Source organism: Hemicordylus capensis, chromosome 2 (assembly GCF_027244095.1).
Source record: "Hemicordylus capensis ecotype Gifberg chromosome 2, rHemCap1.1.pri, whole genome shotgun sequence".
Classification (NCBI taxonomy): domain Eukaryota; kingdom Metazoa; phylum Chordata; class Lepidosauria; order Squamata; family Cordylidae; genus Hemicordylus; species Hemicordylus capensis.
The window spans coordinates 42,544,924-42,570,189 of NC_069658.1; the positions used below are offsets into that span (position 1 = coordinate 42,544,924).

General features: G+C 42.4%; 1 protein-coding gene across 7 annotated transcripts in view; it reads right to left on the reverse strand.

Annotated features, from left to right (window-relative positions):
- The window catches only part of ADAMTS6 (ADAM metallopeptidase with thrombospondin type 1 motif 6), a 307,359-nt gene that overhangs the window by 184,956 nt on the left and 97,137 nt on the right, over positions 1 to 25,266 (reverse strand). For all 7 annotated transcript variants that reach the window (XM_053298693.1, XM_053298688.1, XM_053298689.1 and 4 more), the window contains 2 exons: positions 21,835 to 21,878; positions 6,579 to 6,684 (listed from right to left, as the gene is read on the reverse strand). In XM_053298693.1, the coding sequence (XP_053154668.1) occupies positions 6,579 to 6,684; positions 21,835 to 21,878 (150 nt within the window). The remainder of the gene's footprint in view (positions 1 to 6,578; positions 6,685 to 21,834; positions 21,879 to 25,266) is intronic.

Genomic DNA, 25,266 nt, shown 5'->3' on the forward strand with positions numbered 1-25,266 from the left:
TCGACTTGCAAGAGGCCATTAGGCCCAACAGACGCTGTATTTGATGAGCTGGTTGTGAAGTGTTGCCCTGAAATTGGTGTACCAGGGTGGTGATGGCCTGGCAACGATCCTCCAGAAGAAACACTCTCCCAAAGGTGGCATTCAGCACAGCTCCAATGTACGTCATGACAGGTGCCACTGTGAGGTTGGACTTCTTCCTGTTGATATGTATCCCGAGGTCCTGGAGAAGGCTCAACATATAATCTATCTGCGAAAGTAACTCGCTTTTATCGTGTGATGACAGAAGCCAATCGTCAAGGTATGGATACAGTTTTAGTCCTTTCGTTCTCAGGTGGGCTGTCACCACAGCCATGCACTTTGTAAAGACACGAGGGGCAGTGCAAAGTCTAAATGGTAATACTTGGTACTGGTAAATTGCATTTCCTAAAGTGAACCATAGGTATTTCTGGTAGGATGGATGGATTCCTATATGAAAGTAAGTGTCCTTCAAGTCTAACGTCAGCAGCCACCGCTCTTGGTGTAGGAGCGGCAGGATATCCTGTAACGTTATCATACGGTATTTCTTTACTTGGACGTACTTGTTTAGATGTCTCAGGTCCATGATAGGCCTTATCCCCCCATCCTTCTTTGGAATTTGAAAATAATGGGAGTAGAACCCTTCCCGTCTTTGTGCCCATCACACTGGCACAACAGCTTTTTTGCGCAAGTGCTCCTGCACCTCTTGGTATAAGGCCGGTGTCCTCTTTGTGAAGTGCATCCAAATCCATTTCCAGATCTTCCCAAATGCAATAACTATATTTTGCCATGCAAGCTGAGTAATTTGCCACTTTCACCAAAAGACATGCTGTAGAATTTAGCTTTCTCCCCATAACATCCAATTTCCTTCCTTCTTTATCTGCCGGAGTGGTGTGCCTCCTTCCTGATCTGGAAGTGGTTGCACAATCTATGACTAAGGAGTTCGGAATTGGATGTTTAAACAGGTACATGTTATCTTGCTCCTGCACCCGGTAGAGGCCCTCTAAGTGCTTAGACGTAGGAGTAGAAGTGTGTGGCACTTGCCAAGCGCATTGAGCCACATTAGATATTATGGGTAGTAGTGGTAAAGCGACAGGTTGGGCCGACTGAGATTGCTGCATGAAATTATAGACTGGATTGTCTATGGTCTTTAGTTGAGAAGACAGATCCAGACCCAGCGCCGACACCATCTACTTTACATGAGAGTGGTAGGCTTTAAGTTCTTCTGTCGGCGAGACATGGGCTGGAGTAGCCACATCTGGAGAAGGGTCCACCTCTACGGTTTCCGTATCTGACTCAAAGTCAGAGGAGCCATGGTGACTATCTCCCTAGCCGTCTTCAGAATGGGTTTAACTTGAAGGAGGTGCCCCTGGAGAAGCAGGTGGTGGATGAGGCATAGGCGCTAAGGGTTCAGTTTGTACCGCCAAGGTGGTAAATGTGCGAACCATCGTTTGGGAGCCCCTGTTGAAAATAAGAGGTCAAGGAGTTTGAGTGGAAGCTGCTTTTTGCATTCTAATAGGCATAGCTGGAGCATGTCCTGCTGATAACAGACGTATATGGAGTGGTGTAGCACTCATATTAGGTTGTCGAAGAACTGATACATCTTGATGCCGAACGGCAGAGCTCGAAGGCCTCCACACACGGTCCTCCTGGAAGTCATATGATACCCCTGGTGAGGAGGTAACTGGAAGGGCCGTTTCCCTCGATGGTGACACGGCATAGCTGAACCCGCAAGTGTGCCATGGAGTAGGCGTGGCGAGCTGCGTGGAAGTCAGTAGTGTAGGAGCCGGGGTTGAGATAGGTGCCCGACCATCATCAGAGTGTGGAAAACCCTGAAAAGTTGAAGGTGTGGTAGCAGTCGAATCAAGCATCTTCAGAAGGGGGTCCAGAGAAGCGGGCTCCACATCCGACAGATCTTCCTCCTCTAAAGAGAATGTCATTGGAACATGGAACCGAGGAGTCACAGTAGTGATGTTAGCCGGCATATTTAGTGTCAACAATTGATATCCATCTCTCGATGTAGAGGGGGATCTAACTGGAGTCAGTGCGGGCCCCAGATCATGGGCTGACGGGATCGTGGGCATCGATGTCAATGCAATCATTTTAGTTTTTTCTATCAACGTCGATGTGGTGCCCTTCTGTAATGTCTCCTGTGGCATCCGGCATCGATGCTGAAGGTGATGTCGTATGACTCGGTGCGCTTTCTTGTAACGTCTCCTTCGGCATCAAAGTCGATGTCGATGTGTCATTTGGCATTGATGCCAACGCCGATGTCGTATGACTCGGTGCTCTCGGTGTCGACGGTTTTCTCCGCCTCGATGTCGATGCCGAGCATTCTGGCGTTTCAATAGAGAGGTCTCCCTCGGTATCGAATTCGATGTCGATGGGTGTGGAGTTTCCGGTCTCGACGGAACTGATTTCCTCGATGTCAATTGAGACGTCGATGCCGAAATAACATCCACTTCCTGAGCCGATCTTGGTGACGGCGTTGAGCTGGAGGAGAATAGTTTCTTTGCTTTTTTCGCGGGTTTTTCGGCGGACGCCATTTTATCACCCTGCCTTTTCAAGGGCTTAGGGACTTTCTCGGCGGGCATGGAGATTTTAGACTGGGCCGAACCCAGGGCCCTCACACCTTGAGGAGATTTTGTCAAAGTGGAGGGCGCAGTTAAGGCGTCGTCGTATAAAGCTGTGCATAGACTAAGTTCCCTATTCCTCCTCATCTGCTTAGAAAACAACTGGCAGACTTTACAGGTGGAAGTTAGATGGGCCTCCCCCAAACATAACAGGCACAAACTGTGGCCATCTTGAGAGGGCAATTTTGCTTTACACTCTGTGAAGCGCTTAAAAGTCTTTTTTCCTTTAGGGGTTTCCATTGTACTCACTCCGTGGGACAAGCCGTGGTCAAAATGCCAGAATCAGTCCAATCTTTCAACAGTTGAAAACGGTACATAACGGAAGTCCAGAAAATAGTCCAATGTCAATTCAATATTCCAGCAGTCCAAATCACAATCCAAAGAATAGTCAGTAAGCAGTCTGTGGTCAGAAATGGTAGAACTTTTTCCAAAATGAATTCGCAAGGAACCAAACGAAGGAGCCGCAGAAATCGCGAGCGATCCCTACAGCGGTCGAAAAGGAACTGAGGTGTTTGCACTTCCTCACGCCTTAAATAGCCATGTGGTCACATGGGGCGGGGCGCAGGCACCGTAGAGGAGCTGTAGAACTAGATACCGAGAGGCTTCCACACAGGCGCAGAACCCCACTCTAATGGTATCAACGGATCACAACCCAGATCTTGAACTTCACGTTGTATTTGAGATTTTATCTTCCCTTCGGGAAAGTTTTTGGGGAAAGCAAAACCACTGGATTGCTGGGATAAAATACTCACTAGAAGATCGGCTCATTTATTTCTTTGCTGTTAAAAAAAACTAGATACCAGGAAGAAAAAATTGAATGGCAGATTGAGGAACCATATTTAGATATTCCCTTGAAGATAGCCCTGTAAGATATTCCCCTTAGAGGATGAAACCGCTCTGGGAAGAGCAGAAGGTTCCAAGTTCCCTCCCTGGCTTCTCCAAGATAGGGCTGAGAGAGATTCCTGCCTGCAACCTTGGAGAAGCTGCTGTCAATCTGTGTAAACAATGCTGAACTAGATGGATCTATGGTCTGACTCAGTATATAGCAGCTTCCTATGTTCCTATGTAGAAGGATTTGGTTAAAGGGGTCTATGTGACAAAGGCTTAGAGAAACACTCTCATTTTAACATGTTAAAACTGTGTGGGTTCAATAGAACAATAGAACAGCTGAGACAATGGCTGATACAATGAGCAATACACTGGGAGCAGTTCTGGACTGCCTGTGCTGCTGTGGACATCGAAAACAATGCTGGCACTATGAGCAAGAATGTGCTTGCACTAACACATAAAATTGCACAATCACACTTGCAGACTATGGCATAACATTGTGCAATCGCACAATTTCACATATTCATGCAAAAGCACTCCTGCGCAACACTGCCAGGATTGTTTTAGACTCCTGCAGCAGTGTGGGCGGTACAGAACCACCTGTGGTATGCTGAGCATTATGTCAGCCAATATCTTTTGGAAGAACCAACTAGAGTTCAAATGCTACATTTTGAACATGGATTTGTCTAAATAAATTTATTCTCTCAATTGCTCCACAATAAAGGATTTCACTAATGTTCAAAAGTAACTAATTAAAAGCTATTCCCACCCCCGACAGGAAATCACTGTTTCACTACTTTCCTAATGTAAGCTATCAGAGATTTCCCCAAAGTTATAGCATCCTTGTCAGAGTATTGTTTGATTTTTAATCATAATATCCTTGATTTTCTACCCCATCTGGTATACAACCATTAACCTTGAACTGTATTAAAGCTAAAGGTTTTTTAAAAATCTGTATGTGTATGCATTTTTAAAAACAGTATGCATTCCTTTCCCCACATGCATATGTAACAGGGAACTGTGGTTCATTCTTAAAGTGAAACAAAAGCCAAAGCTTTTACTCTTCTCTCATATTTGAGAGAAGAATGTGAGAGCGAGAGGAAACATTTACTCTCCTCTTGTATGCGAGAGTGGAGGAAACTCTGGTAACCTTAAGCTTGTTTACATAGCATTAAACCATGGTTTAGTGTTATGTCTGAACATTTTGCCCAAATGCTTTTTCAAAAGATGCAGCTATTTCTGAATTCATGAAAACACTTTTTAGAGATTTTACGTATTCAACCAGATCTAACTTGAAAGATTTGTTTTCCATGGTCATATTTCTTATATTTTCCACAAATTAATAAGGAGAGACTTATTTAGAAAGAAAACTGCCTAAAGACAGATCACATTTTCTTTTCTTATACTGTTTATTTAAAAAATAAGTGTTTTATGTTAAAACATAACCATTACATGGCAAAATAAGTGACCCATATATACACACATATACACATACAGCAAACATGCACACATGTGCATATAATTAGATTGTATATTGTCCAAATAATTAATGGGTACCAGTCCTGTTATGAGAACTTGTCCTAATCAAAGTGGCCCAGAGATTATATAACCACCCTGATATACTAATAAAGATCAAACATTCCTGAGGTTGTATATTTAGGAAGGGTAGTATAGGGCACTGTTGTGCACGACATATGTAGAAAAGAGGACAGACATATTCCATACTTGGAATATATTAAATTCAGCTTCAATAGAGTTTCTGATCATGCTGGTTAATGTCAGGTTAGTAGCTGTAAAAACATCTGTCCTCCAGAAGTAAATCCTAGAAGAAGTTGCCATCTTGCAATTAAATACTGAGACTTAGGGGCAAATATGTTACATGCAATTATATGAAATGAAGCTCCACCCTTTTTTATAGTAATGAAAACCAGCTTTCTATATGGATAACACTTTTCTATATACACAGTAAAATACATATGTGTTACCACACCTGATAATTTACATTCAGTTTTGCACATATTTGTGCTAATGGAAAAATTTATCTTCAGAGCTGGCTTCTGGTTGGAGGAAAAGAGCCTCCCTGTGGTTCTCCACTTACATTTCTGGGGCCCCCTATATATGTGGTTCCCAACAGGGTTGGTAGCAGCAGAGGTAGAACACACAGAAGCAGCAAAGTTCCTCTCAGCACCAGAACAGCTGGAGCTGCTGTCCCCAGAGTGACCCTATGTTAGGAGTTAGCATTGCTCAAGAGTGACCCTATGTCACGAGAATAAAATAGCAGATGCAGCTGAGCTCGTGCTGAGAATAGTACTACCCCTATAGTTGTCTACTGCCACTGTCATCCAGTAAGCCTCACATGGGGGGCCCACTTCATGGTCTTACAAGGGAGTAGCAGTGGGCAGTAACAGCAGTGATCAGTTGCACTGATCGGGAGCACTGATGCAGTTGAAGTCACTGTCTGAATTCTCCCACAGTGCCCTCAACATATCATTGCTCTGGAACATTACTACACTGGAGGCATTATGAGGAATAAAAACTGTGGCTCTAGATACATCAGTGCTGACAAGAGTGCTGGAAAAGAAACACACTGAATGGAGTCTAGTGGCAGTGGGTCTTCCTGAGGCAGAACCAAGCCCCTGGCATTTGCCTGAGGGTGCCACATGCTGAAACCAGGCCTGATCACCTTTATAGGAAACCTTTAGAGGTTCTAAGTACCCTCATGATTAGAAGCATTCAATATACTGGATTAGAAACAGAATGGTGAGGAAGAGTTTTCAATTTCCAAATTGAAACTTGCATCCTGATCTAAACTGTTTCAGTGTAACATTAGCTGTTATTCTTGCGTAATGCTGCTACAGTGCCAACATTAAGTCATGTTTTGTGACGTTATACTGGAGGCACGCCCTATCTTGAATATTTATGTGCTACAGCAATAAGTCTTTTAGGGTCAAGTTGATAGTGAATACAAACAAAAGTAAAATAAAATGAATCACTGGAGTTCTTCTAAGTACAAAACAAATAGCGCAGATGAGAGAATAAAGCCACAGATGAAGATAGAGGTTATTAAACTTTGATTTATAAAGATTTTAAAAATGTACTCACTTGTGACCAATCTCATGTGCGATGGTAAAAGCTGAACCCAGGCCAATATCTTCATTAATGCTACAGCTCCTTTCAGGCTCACACATTCCAGCCACAGAGGCCAAGCCTGAACAAACAAAGGGAGACACAAAGGGTCATGCCAAGGTGTTTCAATCTTAAAAGCCCTAGTTATAAATGCCTGGATTCTTTTTAATAACCTCCATGCATAGAAGCAGCAGTTGGCAAAAGGTTAACTTTCTAGTCATTGCAAAATCACTGGGGGGAATTTCACTTTGCCGGCTAGACATTAATATTTTTTGAACTGCAGTCACTGCTGGAAAATGTCTAGACTAGGGGTTAGATTTATAAATTTTACTTCTGGTAACTGGGGACCACCTAGTAACTTGAGCCAGGAGAGGGAATTCAAGCAAGCATTTCTATTTTAACATTCTTGAGGTTGCAGAAAGCAAAATGTATCCACATTATTTTTCTAAAGAGATCTGTTTAAGTTTAGTGGGTTCATAAAACATACAAGCAACATTTTTAGCTACAAAAAAACCCCAAGTGGTGTATTTTTAGGAATTTTTAATGAAAACAAAAACTCAATGCACCAATTGCAAAGAAAGAGACATGTTAACTGCATTCCCTAAATCACAGAGAATTCTATTTATTGCTGTTTTCTGAAACTAAATTCTCACTACATAAATGTGTTCTTAAAAATGTCCAAAATGAAATAAAAGCATCAGATACTGACAAAATATTAGACATGCCTTTTAATATTAAACAGAATGTACACTACTGCTGGATTGATTTGTTGTCACTATTGCGGCATTGTGACCCGCAGCCTTAAAAAGTATTCTTCCCTGATGATTCTTTATCTGGGGGAAAAACTTTATCTGGGGAAAAAACCACACCCTCCTAGGGGATTACATGCCCTGCAAAAACATGGGTACAAAACAAAGACCGGGGGGGGGAAATAAGTATTTGGGACCACATATTATTTATAAGAAAGAAAACCAAAATTATGCCAAATGATTTCTTGACAAGGGAGCATAACTTAGTGTTCCAGGATTTGCATTAGCAAATGTACCTTTTCACCTTCAAAACAATTGTTTTAAGCCATAGACATGGCTAAGACTATACTTGTCCCTCACAGACATCCTTCTCCCCATTAGCCTCCTGTGATCTCTTAGTTCAGTTTATATTGAATTATATTATATTATATTAATATTAGCCTCCTGTGACCTCTTAGTTCAGTTCAGATTATACTGATTATGTACCATGTCCATATAAAGGAGCATATACAGCAATATCCTTTGTGGTTGCTCTAGATAGAAAATCTTTCCCTTTCAGGCTCACCAAGACCTGAGCTTTGAGGAATATTGTTAAAACATAGTATTTGCATTGGATGAAAGATGACTATAGTTTGATAATCTATTTTGTAATATGTTTTTCATGTATACTGGCTGACATGATGAGAGAAATTACTTAAAGTAGTCCTGTTGAAATAACGATGATGAGTTAGGCATTGTCTAACTTGTCCTTTTAATTTCAACAGGACTACTTTGAGTAATTTCCCTCATCGTGTCAGCCAGTATTGTCACATACCCCATCTCTTGGAATAGAGTGGAACAGAGTTCACAGAATGTGCATAGAAGTTCGAAGGGACCTTGGAGGTCTTTGAGTCCAACCCTAGCAGCACTTTCAGTGGAGGGGAGGGATAGACATATTTAAAAATTTAAAAACCCTGCCTGCTTAGCCCAGAAATCTGCTATAATATCCCTGACAGATGTCTGTCCGTCCTCTGTCTGAAAACATCCAGCAAAGAGTCTACTACTGCATAAAGCAGACTGTTTCACATTCCAACAGCTCTTAGGAAATTCTTCCTAATGTCTAGCCTAAATCTGCTTCCTTGTCGTTCCAACCCTGTCTTTCTAGTCCTGCCCTCAGCAGTAACAGAGAATAAGTCTGCTCCTTCTTCTGTGTGACAGCCCTTCAGATGTTTGAAGATGGCTATCATATCTACCCTTAGTCTTGTCTTCTCTAGGCGAAATATACCCAGCTCCCTCAACCATTCCTCACAGGACTTGGTTTCCAGACCCTTACCATCACTGCTGCCCTCCTCCGAACCAGTTTATCAACGTCCTTCTTAAAATGTGGGAGATAGAATCGGACACAGTATTCTAAGTGAAATTTAACCAATGCAAAATAGAGTTGAATGATTACTTTTATCTGGACACTATGCTTCTGTTAATGCAGCCTAAGACTGCATTAACTGTATCACATTGCTAGCTCATGTTCAGTTTGTTGGCCATTCAGAAATGTAGGTCTCTTTCACATTTGCTATTGCCAAGCCACGTCTCCCCCATTTGATTTGAGCACTGATATTTTGCACCCAAATACAGGATTTTAATTTCATCTCCATTAAACTTCATCTTGTTGGTTTTGGCCTAATATTCAAGCTTGCTCAAATCAGACTGAATCTTGGTTATGTCTCCTAAGGTGTTAGCTATCCACCCTCCTTGGCTTAGCTTCATATTTTCTGAAAATTTGATAAGCATCCCCTCTACTGCCTCCTCCAAGTCCTCCTCCTTCCTTTTGAACTCTGGAGGAACACAGGTTTCTTCAGTATCCAGGGATGTAATGCATCTGGTACTGGAGATGTAAACATTTAAGGTAGCTACATGTTCTCTTACCATCTCTTTACCTATATTGAGGCACATTACCCTCCTTTCTTCATTTGTGAACCTGTTGCCCAGCTGGGCCACAACTGCCTTGTGGGAGAAGATAGATGCAAAATAGGCATTAAGCAGCTCTGCCTTTTTTCTGTCACCCATTACCATTTTACCATTTTATCAAAGCAAAAGACCTACCACTTTCTTGACCCTCCTCTTGTTCAAAACATCTGTAAAAGCCCCTTTTACTATTTTTAAAATCCTTCACAAACCTCAGCTCATTCTGAGCCTTAGCTTTCCCAACACTATCCCTACAGGTTCTGGTGACTCTTTGGTATTTTGTTATATGCACTTCCATCTATTTCCTATATGTGTACTTTTTTCTTCTCAGCTGTTTGGAGAGTTATCTGTACATCCACACTAATTTCTTGAGTGTCTGCCATTTTTCTTTCACATGGAAATTGTTTGTGATTGTGTCTTCAGTATCTCATGTTTCAGAATCTTCCATCGTTCTTCAGCCCCTATTTCCTTGAGAGTTTCTTATCACAAAATCCTATCTCTGAGCTCATTAAAGTCAGATTTTCTGAAATTCAAGATACATATCTGATCTTCTGAAGGTTTTCTCTTCCGTTGATATCATGACTTCCAAGATGGCATGATCACTTGGTATGAAAGTAAAGCCTTTGTAAAGTAAGTGGACATAAACAATTGCAATTTCTGACCAATAACAGTTATATTGGCTGGGTTCACACAATCACAAGAATCCCGGTTAAAAAGTTGATCAGTATTAATGAGCCCAGTAGAGCTGATTGAGAGAAACCAGAATTTCAGGGCAATCCTGGTCAAACCACTCCAGTTAACCAGCATTTAATCAGGACTGAATCTTGATTGCCCTGAAATTCTAGGTTCTCACAATCACCTCCACGGGCCTCATTAACTGTGATTAACTTTTTAATCAGAATCCTTGTGATTGTGTGAACCCAGCCATATCAAGTTGGTTTTCCCTAGCCTAGCTAAAGCCAATGTCATAATAATATCCTACTTGTCTAAATTTCATTGTCATTTAACCAAATAATACTTTCTATAATACCTTCTATACTTTAATGTGAATTCCAGAATAAAAAACCCACAAGGGAGCCCTGGCTGTTAGCCTGGGTTAAGGGTGCAAATGCTCCATTCGCCTGGGCTAACTGATCATGTGTTGGTGCCGTGTGACTCCACATTATGGGAGTTCTGCAAGGTGCATTATGGGAGTTCCAAGGGCCTCCCGGCCAGTATTCTCTCTAATTTTTTTCATCAGTGTGTGGAATGGGTTTTGTTCTGGGCAGCAGTATTAAGGCAGTGTGTGTGCACATGCTTTCAGAGTGGGGCCTTCCTGATTAAACAGAATCTAAAATTGGCTGAGCGGACATCAAATAACGTGAACGCATACACATGCATTAGAGGGAACAGTGCTCCCGGCCCTCAAACCTCCCTGCTGCTGGCAGAAGCCAGCAATAGTCTGGGCAGGTGATCCACCCACCCAGCAACAATGAAAGGATCATCTGCAGGAGAGGTAAGCTTTTTGAGGCTTTCTCCCCTCGCCCCTTCAAGCCCTTCTCAGGGATCATGAGAAAGGGCTCACAGTTTTCAATGATGAAAAAAGTAGAGGCAGATTGGCAATTACTTAAGACTAATAAATATAAATAATATTTTTCTCTTTTATAGATTAAAAACAGTTAATACAACCAATTCCCTGACAATTATAACAAATGAGAAATACCCATAAATGACTGAAACCAAATCACATGTGGCAAGGTGTCAGGTAACTGTTGCTAGCTGAACAGCAACTTCTATCACAGTTCTTTCAGTGCTGTTGTTGAGTGTCTTTTCCTCTCTTTTTCTGGTATTTTGTCTAAACACCTTCTTTTTCACTTTCCCCTCCTCACACTTCAGCAACATTGTGTTAGCTATCCCTCCTACAACTGTCATTAACAGATGCTTCCTCCTCTTGCTCCCTTCCTCACTCTGTATCAGGGCTGCACAACTTTGGCCCTCCTGCAAATGTTGGCCTTCAACTCCCATCATCTCTTATTGGCCACTGTGGCTGGGAATGATGGGAGTTGTAGTCCAAAAAGAGCTGAAGGGCCAAAGTTGTGCAGACCTGCTCTATACTCCTCCCTTTACTTGCCTTGCATTCTCTAATGTTGTCAGAAGGATTCATTCTTCTCATCTCCTTAATACATGTCATCATTTCCACTGAAAAAAACAGGTTGCTCACCTGTAATGGATGATCTGGTAGTGATTAGTTGACATCCATTAGAAATGGGTTCTGCTCCTGCGCTGAAGCCTATTGGTGTGGACTACCACAGCTCCTTTCAGCGCTTGCGGGGCACACATGACCACGTGGCTATTTAAGGTGGAAGGAAGTGCCAGCAGTTCAGTTCCTGGACAACCGCCAGAGCAAGTGGTCATCTCTGTAGCTACAGATGAGTTCTATGATGTAGACTTGTATATTACTGCAGAGGGGAGGCTTGGGTGGGTCTAGTGGATATCAACGGATCACTACCAGATCATCAGTTACAGGTGAGCAACCTCTTGGACCTGTGAGCAACCTGTTGGGTGGTGGCCTCTCAGCTCCAGATGGTCTTGGAGGAAACTGATTATCTAGACCCATTTCAAACTGGCTTTTGGGCAGGCTATGGGGTGGAGACTGCCTTGGTCGGCCTGATGGATGTTCTCCAATTGGGAATTGACAGAGGAAGTGTGACTCTGTTGGTCCTTTTGGACCTCTCAGCGGCTTTCAGTACTATCGACCATAGTATCCTTCTGGGTCTGAGAGGGTTGGGGGTGGGAGGCACTGTTTTACAGTGGTTCCCCTCCTACCTCTCAGACAGGTTCCAGATGGTGTAGAATGGAGATTGTTGCTCTTCGAGATCTGAGCTTAAGTATGGAGTCCCTCAAGGCTCCGTACTTTCTCCAGTGCTTTTTAACATCTACATGAAACCACTGGGAAAGATCATCAGGGGATTTGGAGCGGGGTGTTACCAGTATGCTGATGACACCCAGATCTACTTCTCCATGTCAACTTCTTCAGAAGATGGTATATCCTCCCTGAATGCCTGCCTGGAAGCAGTATGGGCTGGATGAGGGAGAATAAACTGAAGCTGAATCCAGATAAGATGGAGGTACTTATTGTGCGGGGTCAGAACTCCAGAGACGATTTTGATCTACCTGTTCTAGATGGGGTCACACTTCCCCAAAAGGAACAGGTCTGCAGTCTGGGAGTACTCCTGGATCCACACCTCTCCTTGGTTTCTCAGGTTGAGATGGTGGCCGGGGTGCTTTCTATCAGCTTCGGCTGATACGTCAGTTGCACCCATTTCTCAAGATCAATGACCTCAAAACAGTGGTACATTTGTTGGTAACCTCCAGACTTGGCTTCTGTAATGCACTCTACGTGGGGCTGCCTTTGTACGTAGTCCGGAAACTTCAGTTGGTTCAGAATGCGGCAGCCAGGTTGGTCTCTGGGTCATCTTAGAGAGACCACATTACTCCTTTGCTGATGGAGTTACACTGGCTGCCTATAGGTTCCCGGGCAAAATACAAAGTGCTAATTATCACTTATAAAGCCCTAAATGGCTTAGGTCCTGGGTATTTAAGAGAACATCTTCTTCGCTACGAACCCCACCGCCCATTGAGGTCATCTGAGGAGGCCCGTCTCCAGTTACCGCCAACTCATTTGGTGGTCACACAAAGACGGGCCTTCTCGGTTGCTGCCCCGAGATAGTGGAATGCACTCCCTGCTGAGTTACGATCCTGCCCATCTCTGGCAATTTTAAAAAAACATTTGAAAACCCATTTTTTTACCCAAGCTTTCTCAGTTTTTTTTTTAAAAACTATTTGTTTAATTTAATGGTTTTTAAATTATTGTATTGTTTTAACTTTTATATGTGGTGTTATATGTTGAACTGTTTTAATTTTTATATGTTTTTAAATTGTTGTTAGCCTCCCAGAGATGTAACCTTGCAGTGACCTCCCCAGCCCAATGCTGAATCATCTGTTATCACCCACACCATAGGGGATGCCAGCTGAAAAGGAACACCTTGTAGTAGGTTGTCCACATGGGTCCACAAATTCAAGGATCAAAGGATCTGAAAAGAAATGTTTAACTGTTTCTGGGGGCTGTCTATATTCAGATGCAAGGTGGATATGAACGATAATCGCATTTTTCTCATCTTCAGACATGTGTGATTAACTGTTGTCTTTCATGATGCCATGAGGCCTAGGAGGTGTTGAACCTGTCTTGTGCACTGCACCGGTTTCATTTGGAATTGAAACACGAGCTCTGAGATGGCTTGGAATCTCTCCTGCAGTAAATAGGCCTTCCCCATCCACGTATCCAGGATAGCCCCTATGTAGGAGACTGACATTACCAGAGTCAGATGAAATTTTCTCCAGTTGACCTCTATCCCGAGGGTTTGTAGAAGCTGTAATAAGTACTGTATCTGAGAAAGTAACCCTCTGTCTTTTAATGCCAGTAGCCAATCATCTAAATAAAGGTAAATTGCAAACCCCCTGGTCCTGAAGTGTGCTACAACTGCTGCCATGCATTCTATTAAGACCCAGGGGGAAGTAGGTAGGACTTGATATTGGTAAATTGAGTTGCCCACTGTGAATCTTAGATATTTTCAGTACAATGGCCTTATCCCTATGTGATAATAAGCATCCCACAGGTCTAACACTGCAAGCCACCGTTCCTGATGCAGAAGTGGTAGAATGTCTTGCAACATCATCATTCGATACTTTTTCACATGGACAAACTTGTTCAGATGTCTCAGATCCATTACTGGTCATACTCTACCATCCCTTTTGGGGATCTGAAAGTAGCGGAAGTAGAATCCCTCCTGTATCCACCACACCAGGACAATTGCTTTCTTGTTCAACAGCTCCTACACCTCCTTCTGTAGGACTTATCTTATGGTTGATAAGTCTTTTTGAAATCTCTGCAGTCTTGCTGTCTGTAACTGGAATGTGGTCTGTTGTAAGGTTTAAATGTTGTGGCAAATGAGGATGTGTACGCCGATATAAAAGTCTTCACTGTTGACTTCGACTTTTTGAGTTTTTCCATGGTTGAGTCTGTCTGTTCTGAGAACAAACCCTTTCCTTCAAATAGAAAGCCCTTCTTCATGTCATACTGAAAGGAAGCCAATCTGAGCCATGCATGGCACCTTAACATCATTGACCTGGACTCTGATTCAGCCAGGTGCTTAGCTGTACTTAACTGTTGCTGTGTCACAGCTGCAGATTTCAACATGGTCTTTTTGAAACATGCTCTAAATTCTTCCGGAGTAAGGTTATCCATGTCTTGCTCCAAACTGTCCCAAAGGCAGTGATTGAATTTAGCCATACAGGCTGAGTAATTGGCTATCTTTACTGTTAAGCAAGCAGTAGAGTAGATTTTTTTCACAAGTACATCCAACTTTCTGTCCTCTTTATCTGCAGGGGTGTTATGTCGTTTGCACAATCTATAACAAGAAAATTAGGTACCAGGTGTTTTAACAGGTACATATTCTCAGCCTCTTGCACCCTATAAAGGCCTTCCAAGCTTTTTGATGTTGGTGTGGAAGTGTGAGGCACTTCCAATGCGCACTGCCCTTGAAATCACTGGAAGAAGCGGTAAGGCGACTAGGTGTGCCGACTTTGACTTGGCCATAAAGTTGTATGGGGTCGATTGTAGCTGTTTGTGTACTTAGATTAAGCCCCAATGCCTCTGCCTTCAATTAAGCCCCAATGTCTTTCTTTTAATTGAATATGGTAGTCAATATTTAATTGAATATTTATGTTGGGGACACATGTGAAGGTGTCACAATGTCAGGAGAGGGATCTGGGTCTACTGTCTCTGTATCTGACTCAAAGTCAGAAGAGCCATGATGGCTCCCAGAAGTTTCTGGCAAGGAGTATGGCTCATGCTCCCAAGTAGGTGGCTCACAAGGAGTTGGCACTGCAGGCTCCAGAGGATCAGTCTGAATAGCAGCTGATGTGTGCTGTACCACTCTCATCTGAGTTTGTTTGGACGTCATCATGGGTTTAGATGGCAGGAGAGGAGTCTCCATCTGGGTCTGAGTGGTCGCAACTGTAGTTTCTACTTTTCTTACTATCCAGGCTCGGGCACATCCCCTGCAGCCAGTGTCCACACCTGAAGAGCCTGGGAATAAGCAGTCATCAGTGGATTCTATCTTTCAAATGTGGACTTCCACGACTTATCTTCCTGATAATCATATGCAAGCCCTGGAGATTCCTTGGCAGAGCCATAGGGTTGAGTAGAGGAAGGTATGCAGTGCGAGAAGCCTCAGGTGTGCCAACTAGTTGTAGATGTGCAGCTGTAAGTGCATAGCACACAGGTGGACGTTGTTGAGAAGAAGGTGGGTCTGCCAAACCTTCAGGCACTGAATAGGTTTCATTCTCTGCAGATTGTGGGAATTCACTAAAGGTTAGTAATCCTGGAATCCAACATTGAAAGTAAAGATTGTGCTATGTTGGGGCCCAAAGCTCCAGTTCCCTCAGCATCAGCTGAGTCAGCAACCTTGATCTTGAAAGTGATTGGTATCTGACAATCTGGAATCACTGTTTCCATCAAAATTGGCATGTTGAGTTTTGAGGGCTGCTCTCTAATTGTCAGCATTGACGGAGATTTTATTGGGGCTGGCACTGGGGAAAGAGAAGCCACTCTCAGTGCCAACACAGGCCTTGATACAGAGGGAGTTGGTCTTGGTGTCAACAGTCTTGATGCAGAAGGAGGCACAGCTGTAGCCAAATGCATCAACGTTGATGATTCTCTCTAAGTCGATGCTATTGGAGCTGACCTCGATTGTTTGCAGCTGAGGTCAAGGCTGGCTGCATCGAGGTCGATAGATCCAGAGCCGAAGAACTTGGTTTCAAGGGTCTTGTCACCAAAGTTGTTATAACATCTTTTGCCAATGAAGGAGAAGGAGTATCTCCCGGTGTTGACTTTTTCTTCTTCTTCTTGGAGGGCTCCAACGCTTCCACCATTTTGTCTCCATGTCTTTTCGGCAGTTTGGGAGACTTGAACACAGGCCTTGAGGGTTTAGACTGGACCGAAGCCTCAGCCCTCCGGTCAGATGGTTTAGGAGACAATTTTGCCCCCTCCTTAGATGGAACTGGGGGATTCAAGGCATCATCATGAAGAGCAGCCCAGAGACAAAGCTCCCTATTATGACAAATTTGCCTCTGAGATTGGCAAACTGTACACGAAGTAGTAATGTGGGCTTCTCCAAGGCATATTAAGCACAAGCAATGTCCATCTTGAGAAGGCAGCTTAGCATTACATTCAGTACAACTTTTAAAAGTTTTTTTATCTGTTTTCTTGTCTGACCATTTTGGGTTATCCATAACTGTCATCAGCATTCCATTAGTGGTTAGCCAAGTTATCGATCCAGTCTGTCGCCTCAACTATTCCTTTTAGTTGTTAAAACGTAGTATTAAGCAATCAAACGTCCAAAAGCTAATGAATGTCTGATATTTGTTTTTATTTCTAGAACTCATGCAAGAAAAGGAACCAATATGAAGGAGCCGCAGTGACCGAGGAACTTTAAGAGGGGTTTGGATGACTTCATGGAGGAGAAGTCTATCAATGGCTACTAGTCAGAGGGCTGTGGGCCACCTCCAGCCTCAAGGGCAGGGTGCCTCTGAGTACCAATTGCAGGGGAGTAATGGCAGGAGAGTGGGCACGCCCTCAACTCCTGCTTGTGGCTTCCAGCGGCATCTGGTGGGCCACTGTGAGAAACAGGATGCTGGACTAGATGGGCCTTGAGCCTGATCCAGCAGGGCTGTTCTTATGTTCTTAACTGATCACTACAGTGGTCATAAAGGAACTGAAGTGCTGGCGCTTCCTCCCACCATAAATAGCCACGTGGTCACATGGGGTGGGGTGCAAGCACTGAAAGGAGCTGCGGTAGTCCACATCAATAGGCTTCAGAGCAGGTGCGGAACCCATTTCTAATGGATTCAACAGATCATGAACCAGATCATGCCCTTACCCAAGAAGGTCTTTCTGCCCCCTCCCTCTGGAAGTAAGAGCCTAAAACCTAAAATCAGGTCTGGAACATGCAGATCATAGAAGGGCTGCTCTTGTGGACTGTCATCTTTTCCATCAGCTAGCTCCTGAATCCATCCACAGCTCCTTCTGCTTCTAGAGCAGGGCTGCACAACTTCAGCCCTCCAACTATTGTTGGGACTACAGCTCCCATCATCCCTGACTACTGGCTACTGTGGCTATGGATGATGGGAGAGAAGATATCTGAAAGAAGTAGACAGGCAGCCATAAAGCAAGAGAACAGAAATAACTGTGACAGAAGCTGCTGTTCAAAAAGCAAAAGTTAACAGATACTATATAACTATCCATGAGTTAAGGCTGAACCATTTGTGGGTCATTATTGTTTGTATAATTGCTAGTTAATTGGTTGCATTACTTGCTTTTCATCTATAAGATAAATATTGCACATATTTATTAGATTCAAGAGTGATTTTCAATCTGTTTCTCCTCATCCATACTTGAAGAAGTGTGTTCTCTTTCGCTCTTCCCCTCCCTCTCTTTCTCTCTCACAAAGGAAATTCAGGTGGCTGAATACCTGTCTAATTGGAAACAAAAATAGGGCCACTCACATAAAGCAGTAGTTTCTACATGCGGGGCACTCCTTAGGTACACAAATAGACAAAATCATAAACTAAAAGGAAAAAGGAAACTAAAAACAAGCAAAACAGCCTCATGTGGCCTGGACTGAAGAAACTCACTAGCCCCCAGGAGCCTTGGAATGTTTAAATTGTCAGTAGGGGAAAAACAACATGGAAAAATGAATATGGGAGAAAGGACAGGGAAAGTACCTGCTTGAGTTTCTAACAACTTATATCCTGGAGGTATATGCAATGTCATTATGTTCATATGAAGCTACCTTACACTGTGTCACACAACTGGTATAGCCTAATTCAGTTTTGTCTACTCTGACTAGCAGTAGCTCTTCAAGGCCACAGGTAGAGGACTTCCCATCCAAAATCTTTATTTTAACCAAACCTACTGAGGACCGGACCTGAGATCTACTGCATGTGAAGGCATGTGCTCTACTATGAGCTATGTCTCAGTCCTGCACCCAGTTACATATAATAATAATAATAATAATAATAATAATAATAATAATAATAATTAATTATTATTTATTTAAAATATGTATATCCCGCCCCTCCAGTGAATACTACTAGGGGCAGCTCACAACAATAAAATAATAGAATATAAACTTTTAGCACAATAAAACAAATAACACACAATGTAGAATAAAAACAATTATAACAAACTCAATCAAAATTGGGTTTGTGCCAGCATCCCGGGGTTTGTTTCCTTGCCCACTTTGTGGCTCACCCATTAGATGGTGGCCTTCACTTGACCAACATGCCAAGCTCTAAGAGGCTACTGGATGTCTCACATCTGGTGCAAAAGCAGCTCGAAAAGCTGGTCTTGTGGTAGCAAGCATGACCTGTCCCCTTAGCTAAGCAAGGTCCACCCTGGTTGCATATGAATGAGACTACATGTGTGAGCACTGTAAGATGAATATTAAGGGATGGAGATGCTCTCGGAAGAGCATCTAGGTTCCAGGTTCCCTCCCTGGCATCTCCAATATAGGGCTGAGAGAGATTCCTGCCTGCAACCTTGGAGAAGCTGCTGCCAGTCTGTTTTGACAATTCTGAGCTAAATGGACCAATGGTCTGACTCAATATATGGCAGCTTCCTATGTTCCTATGTTCCCTAAAATTAAAATGAAAAACCCATCAGACTGGGGGGAAAAAACCACTAAAAAACTTCCCTGAACAAGTAGGTTTTAAGAAAAACCCTTAAAAAAAAAACCCTAAGGGAGGAAACATGACGAAGCTCTTCTGAGCGTGTATTCTAGAGCTGAGAGGCCACAACTGAAAAGGCCCTCTCTCTTGATCTCACCAACCAAATCTCAGTCAATGGCAGAGCCACGAACAGGGCTCGAGAAGAGGAGTGAAGGGCCCTGGAAGATTCGTATGGGCAAATACAATCCAACAGATACCCTGGTCCTAAGCCATGGACAGCTTTAAAGGTCAAAACCAGCACTTTGAATCTAGCCTGGAAGCAAACTGGTGGCCAATGAAGCTGCTGCAGGATGGGTGTAATACTCCAGCATCCTTGCAGCAGTATTCTGGACCAGCGGAAACTTCAAAACCATCTTCAAGGGCAGCCCCATATAGAGTCCACTGAAGTAATCCATTCTGGATGTTACTAGTGCATGAGTAACTGAGGTCAGGTCTGACGGAGAAGGAAGAGTCATAGCAACCAACGGCATTTATATGTGTATAAGCAAATGGATAAACTGCTGCTATGAAAGGATAATAGCAATGTCTGTGTCTACAAACTCTGGCTGGCCTTGGTAGCTAGTCAAAATATAGACTCTCCATAGTCCCACCCCAGTCTTATCTCTTATGTCAGACTGAACTTCAGGAGAAAGTATGCCTTCAAAACACAGCAGTTCCTTTCTCAGCCCCAAGCTCAGGAGATGGGCAAGGGAACATCCATTTAACACTGCAACTGAGAAGCACTCTCCAAAGCACAGCACAACATGGGAGATTCTCTGCCATTCTCCTGAGCATAGAGCTAGAGAAAGTTCCCCCACTGTGACTGCTGCTTCTTCCTCCCCAAACCATCTATCCTGTGTAGCCATCTGTCCTCCTCTTCACCTCTTCTCTTGTAAACACCAGTAAGTGTTGAGCATGTGAGCCACCTCTTCCTCTCTTTCCGGCATTTCGCAACACTAGCCAGTACTTGGCATTCAAGCCCTGCTACCCTCTGTATGGCTGCCCCATGCTCTTGTTGGAGATGCACAGGTGGTAAGAGCAACCGTTCATGCAGTGAGCACTGGGCTAGAGCTAGGAAAGGAAGTCTCCCCTACACTCTGCACTTCTTGATGCTGAAAAGAATTGAATGAAAGTGGTGGCAGGAGTGTATGCAATTCAGTGCATGAAAGGAGACCTTGAGGGAACGCCATTTATGAACCTTTATAAATGCATCATTAGAAACTGACTCATAAGCCATACTGCAAGGTATGGAATTAAGCGACTAAATTTAGATTTTTAGATAATGGCTGACATCCAGACTAAAATAAGAACATTTCACATCTGCAAAAGGAGAGTGGCAATTTTCACCAATCCTCCCTTCCCTCTGCAGCCCTCTCCCCCCAACAAACTATGTATCTGAGACTTGTGATGATATATTTTTGGGAGGCATAGGTGACTGTAGAGAGAAGGGGAAATTGGTGAAAATTTTCCCTCCCCCGCTGTATGCACGAAATATTCTTATGCAAATGTGATCTTAGTCTGGATGGCCAATGCTTCTTGGTTTGAGAAGGCAATAGAGTTCAATATCCGAATGCAGCCCCTGGCCTAAGTATCTGTACTAGCCTGCTAGCCAGATATGTGATAGAAGGCAGGAAAGTCCATGAAGCTACAAAACAGCTGTAGAATCACTCTACGAAGGCAACTTAATACATATAAATTCATTGTGTGGCTCCTGCATAGGAATATATGAATGAAAAAATCTGAAGATCTGCCCAGCAGCAAGATTATCTTGCCATGGACACTCAAGGACAGTTACAGTGAAATAAGAACACCTGATGAACAGAAAGGTGATTTCAGCAAGAAACCCAAATGTGTTCTACATTTTAAAGCTAGACATGGTAGCCGTTGAAAGTATTAATACTGGAAACAGTTTCTGTGGAAGATTAATATTTATTTTGGAATTATTTTTATGCAGACTAAGGGTTTTGAATCTCAAGTGCTTTATCAGATTGATGTAATATAAAATTTTGTGGACTAACTGGATGAATGAAAACGGAACCTATTCAGTAAGGAAATAGCTTGTTCTCTAGAGCAAAGATGACAACATTCTAGCAAATTCATGTAGTAAACACAGCACAAAATGCTAATGTTGCTAATTAAGACTGAGCAAGATATTAAAGTAATGAGAATATTAAGAATATTATTTATTTTCAATTAGCTAATTGAAATTTATAAATTAATAGCATCAATTGCAAGTGTTGGTTTAAAACCACGGAAAATAGCATAAAATACACAATAAAACCATCATTATGGAGAATAATTTAGGGATAGAAAGGACAGAATAGGCTTTACTGCATGGGATAATCAAATAAGCGCTCTCAACAACATACGTTTACAATTAAAAATTCTGATTTTTTATTTTTTTATTTTTTGCTCTTTCCTGAGTCCTCTTTCTATTTGTGAAATCTATCAGAGCAGTCTTCAAGAGGAAGAACACAGTCTGGACTTTTCTTCCCCTCTTAATTGTTGCTCTGATCAGCTTCTAGGCTTTTTTAGTGATATAGCTGTCAAAAACAACAGTTCATATAATTTAAACATTGCTTCTTGCTAGCAAAATATATTTCCAGATCCATTTACCACACAAACATAATAAAGTTGAGGAAACCATCTCAAGAAATATAGTTTAATAAATCAATACCAAAGCCTGAAACAATAAAGCAATACATACTAATTTAGATTACACTTTACAACCTTACCCAGTGTTCCACAAGGCTTGTTTTTATATGTGCAGATATCGTATCTGTAATGGGGAGAAAGCAGATATATTTATAAGAGGTTCAACCTGTTATACATTTTTATATTTATCACATCACTGTAGTGTAACTCCAGTTGTCAGACTGCAATCACTGTAATTATGTGCAGCCAGCTGGAGTGTCGGCTCTGCATTCTGGTGTAAACCACAGGCTGTAGTATGCTCACAGCCTCTGGCCTCAGGCCAGTGGGACACCTGCCAGGAAGGAAAAAAAGGTTAAAGTGGACCTTTGTAATCTCTGCTCTTATAAAACAGTCTGCCACTCTGCTATGAAGCTACAGCTATAGGTCTGCAGAACATTACTATTTCAACAAGAAAATGAGCACCTTATTGTTCTAAATTTGCAGAAATTTTCTTAGGGATACGGATTATTTTATGATACTAAACAGTCATGCTTAGATGCTAAAATTTTGCATTTTGCTTTCTTTCCTGTCTTGTTACTCAACACCCAAATTCCCAAAACCCATACATTATTATATTTGTTATTAAAGTACTACATGGTACAGCCTCAATTGCCTCCACCATTTCCCCTAACATCTAATCAAATTCCAGGGGGGTGGGGGGAAGGGAGAAGGAAATAAAAGGAAAAGATAAACCATATGTAGCCATCCTATTCTTGACATTCAAACACTGGTTCAAATGCCGCGAAGGAAATGCCTGGCATTCGTTTAGAGCTTCCACTACACGGGTTTCCAACCATTTTTAATTTAAGGCTCCCCATCTCACAATAATTGTTTATGCCTTTCCAACTGTAATTATGACAAAAATAAAGAGATAAGACAGTTGTATGGCAACAACCACATTTGTCCTCTACCTGAGGGGGGGGGGGAACATATAAAGAGAAGGGAAGCATTATATGAGCACACAACGTGTTTTAATGTTGCTGGGAAGGCCCATAAGAAGTAAGAAATATTGAGGGGAAATAAGGAAGTTATCACATTGTTCCATTATTCCTGATAGTCTCATTTCTGAAATGAATAAGGCATACCCTGGAATAGGGATGTGCACGGACCTGTTCGGCCCTTTTATGGGCCTCCAAATAGGTTCGAACACCGGGACTGGTTCAAAGTTTGAAGCCGGCAGGGGTGCCACTCTAAGGGTGGGGGAAGGTGCACTCGCCCCTCCCACCTCTTCCCCCCCCCGCTGGCGCTCCTTCCCGATAAAAACCTTCGGGGCAGCAGCATACCTCCCTGCCATCCCTTCCCCGTTCTCAGCCAGAAGTGGTCGGAAGTACCGGGTGCGCGTGCACCCATCGCACACATGCGTGTGCGCACATAACGGGTGCACTCGTTACTTCCAGCCACTTCCAGCCGAGGATGGGGTGGGAGGGAGGTACGCTGCCACCACAAAGGTTTTTACTGGGAAGGAGTGCCGGTGGGGGGAAAGCGGCAGGAGGGCTGAGTGCACCCTTCCCCACCCTTAAAGTGGCATCCCCGCCGGCTTCACCCCCCCACCAGCTTCGAACCGCACATCCGTAGTTCCGTGCACATCCCTACCATGGAATGGTCAGAAAGGAGCATGCACGATCCCTGACAACTGGATATATTTTCTTAAGAGAAGGTCCACCTCAAACTTTGAAAACAGTTGCCCTATGCTTTTGTAGTGCAACTTGTCACTTTAGAATGAACAAAAAAAGCAATACTGTATTTAAATGTTAATTAATTAAAAACTCATTTTAAGCTGTACATTTTATACTGTATTCATATACAGTATAAGACACATCAAAGTAGTACTAAAATAATAACAAATAAAATTAACAAAATGCCAGCATTATCATAGACTTATTTCCCTATGGTTTCACTTAAGTAAAAATTGTTTTTCAGTATTTTAATTGGTTTTAAATGGTTTTGAATTGTTTTTATATTGTTTTAATCAGTGTGTTTTAAATAGTGTTTGTTTTTATGTCTTTTAAAACTTGTTGTGCACCGCCAGAGCCTTTGGATGGGGAGGTCTATAAATGTGATCAATAAATAAATACATAAATGTAATAAATAAAGTACCCAAACTTTTTAAAGGTTATGGCTTAAGGGATATTTCACATGGTTATTCTGCTGCAATTCCAACAATTGTGTTTGTATCACACCTCTGCCCAGATAATTTGGGCACCATTCCACACATCATGTATCCATTAATATTTTTCTACACTGCCTTTCCATAAACAGCAATTTCCAAGGCAGTGCACAAAAGTTTTAAAAATCTACAACCATCACAATTATAAATAAAACCAGTCATTACTAAATCATAACACTATTGGAAAAACAGCAGCAGCTAGGAATAGCAACTCCCAGTTAAAGCTAACAAATTAAAAACTGTTTGATTAAAAAGTTTGATGGAGAAATAATGTTTAGATTAAAAGTTGCTGTCAAAGATAGAAGGTTGTCAACCAGCATACCTCACTCAAGAAAAAGTTCCAGGGAGACAAGAGTACCACTGAGTACACCCTAATTCAGGTGACCATCATTCAAACCTCCCTAAGATGAAGGACTCAAAGCAAAGCTTTCTCATATGATTTTTAAAAGCTGAAAAATTAATATGCAGGACTATGGTCCTTGAGGTATATTGTATTAGCAAACATGCAAAGGGCAAGAACAGGACATGCAGGTGAGGTCAGGTTGGTGCAATCCTGCTGCCCCACAATACACTGGTGTTTCCTAGTATGCACTGAACTATTACACCAGTATCTAATTTAGTTAAAATGCTACTCAGGACAAGAAATCCTGAGTACAAGGCCAATTTAAGGCCAAAGTGCATATGATGTTAATTACGTTTAGTCCTGCATGTTTTCTTTTGTTTTAATGCACATAGCAGGGACAGGTAGTGGTGTGCACAGAACCGATGACTGCCAGTTTAAAGGTTGGGGAGGACACTTCCGGTCACTTCTGATCTGCAACGTGCTGCCCCGTGGGCAATTTTATTGACAGTGCCGGCAGGGGAAATGTGGTTGACAAACACAAAGGAAACTCTTCCCCCTTGCACAAATGGTTCTTCTGCTTACATGCAGTTCCTTCTGAAATAAACTGTGGTGATTTTGGTTAATCCATTCTTTGATCCAGGCCAGTTTTTGAATGTGCTTTATTTACTTTTATTCCAATCATGGAGCAGAGACGGGGCTAACAAACAGCCAGCAGCAAGAGCACTGAAAGCAGACTGTACTTGCCTCTGTAAAAAAAATCTATTTCAATAAACCATTAATATTTCTGATTTTAGTCCACTGCCTTGTCCTTGCATACCACAACTCTTTCCTCTGGGTTCTACGTGGAACAAATCAACTTCTTTCTCAGTAACAGTATTAAATGTAAATAAATTTATACTATAAAGTGGTTAATGAGTATCCCAAGCTGATTTAATAATTAGCCTCCTCTCAGGAACCTTAGAC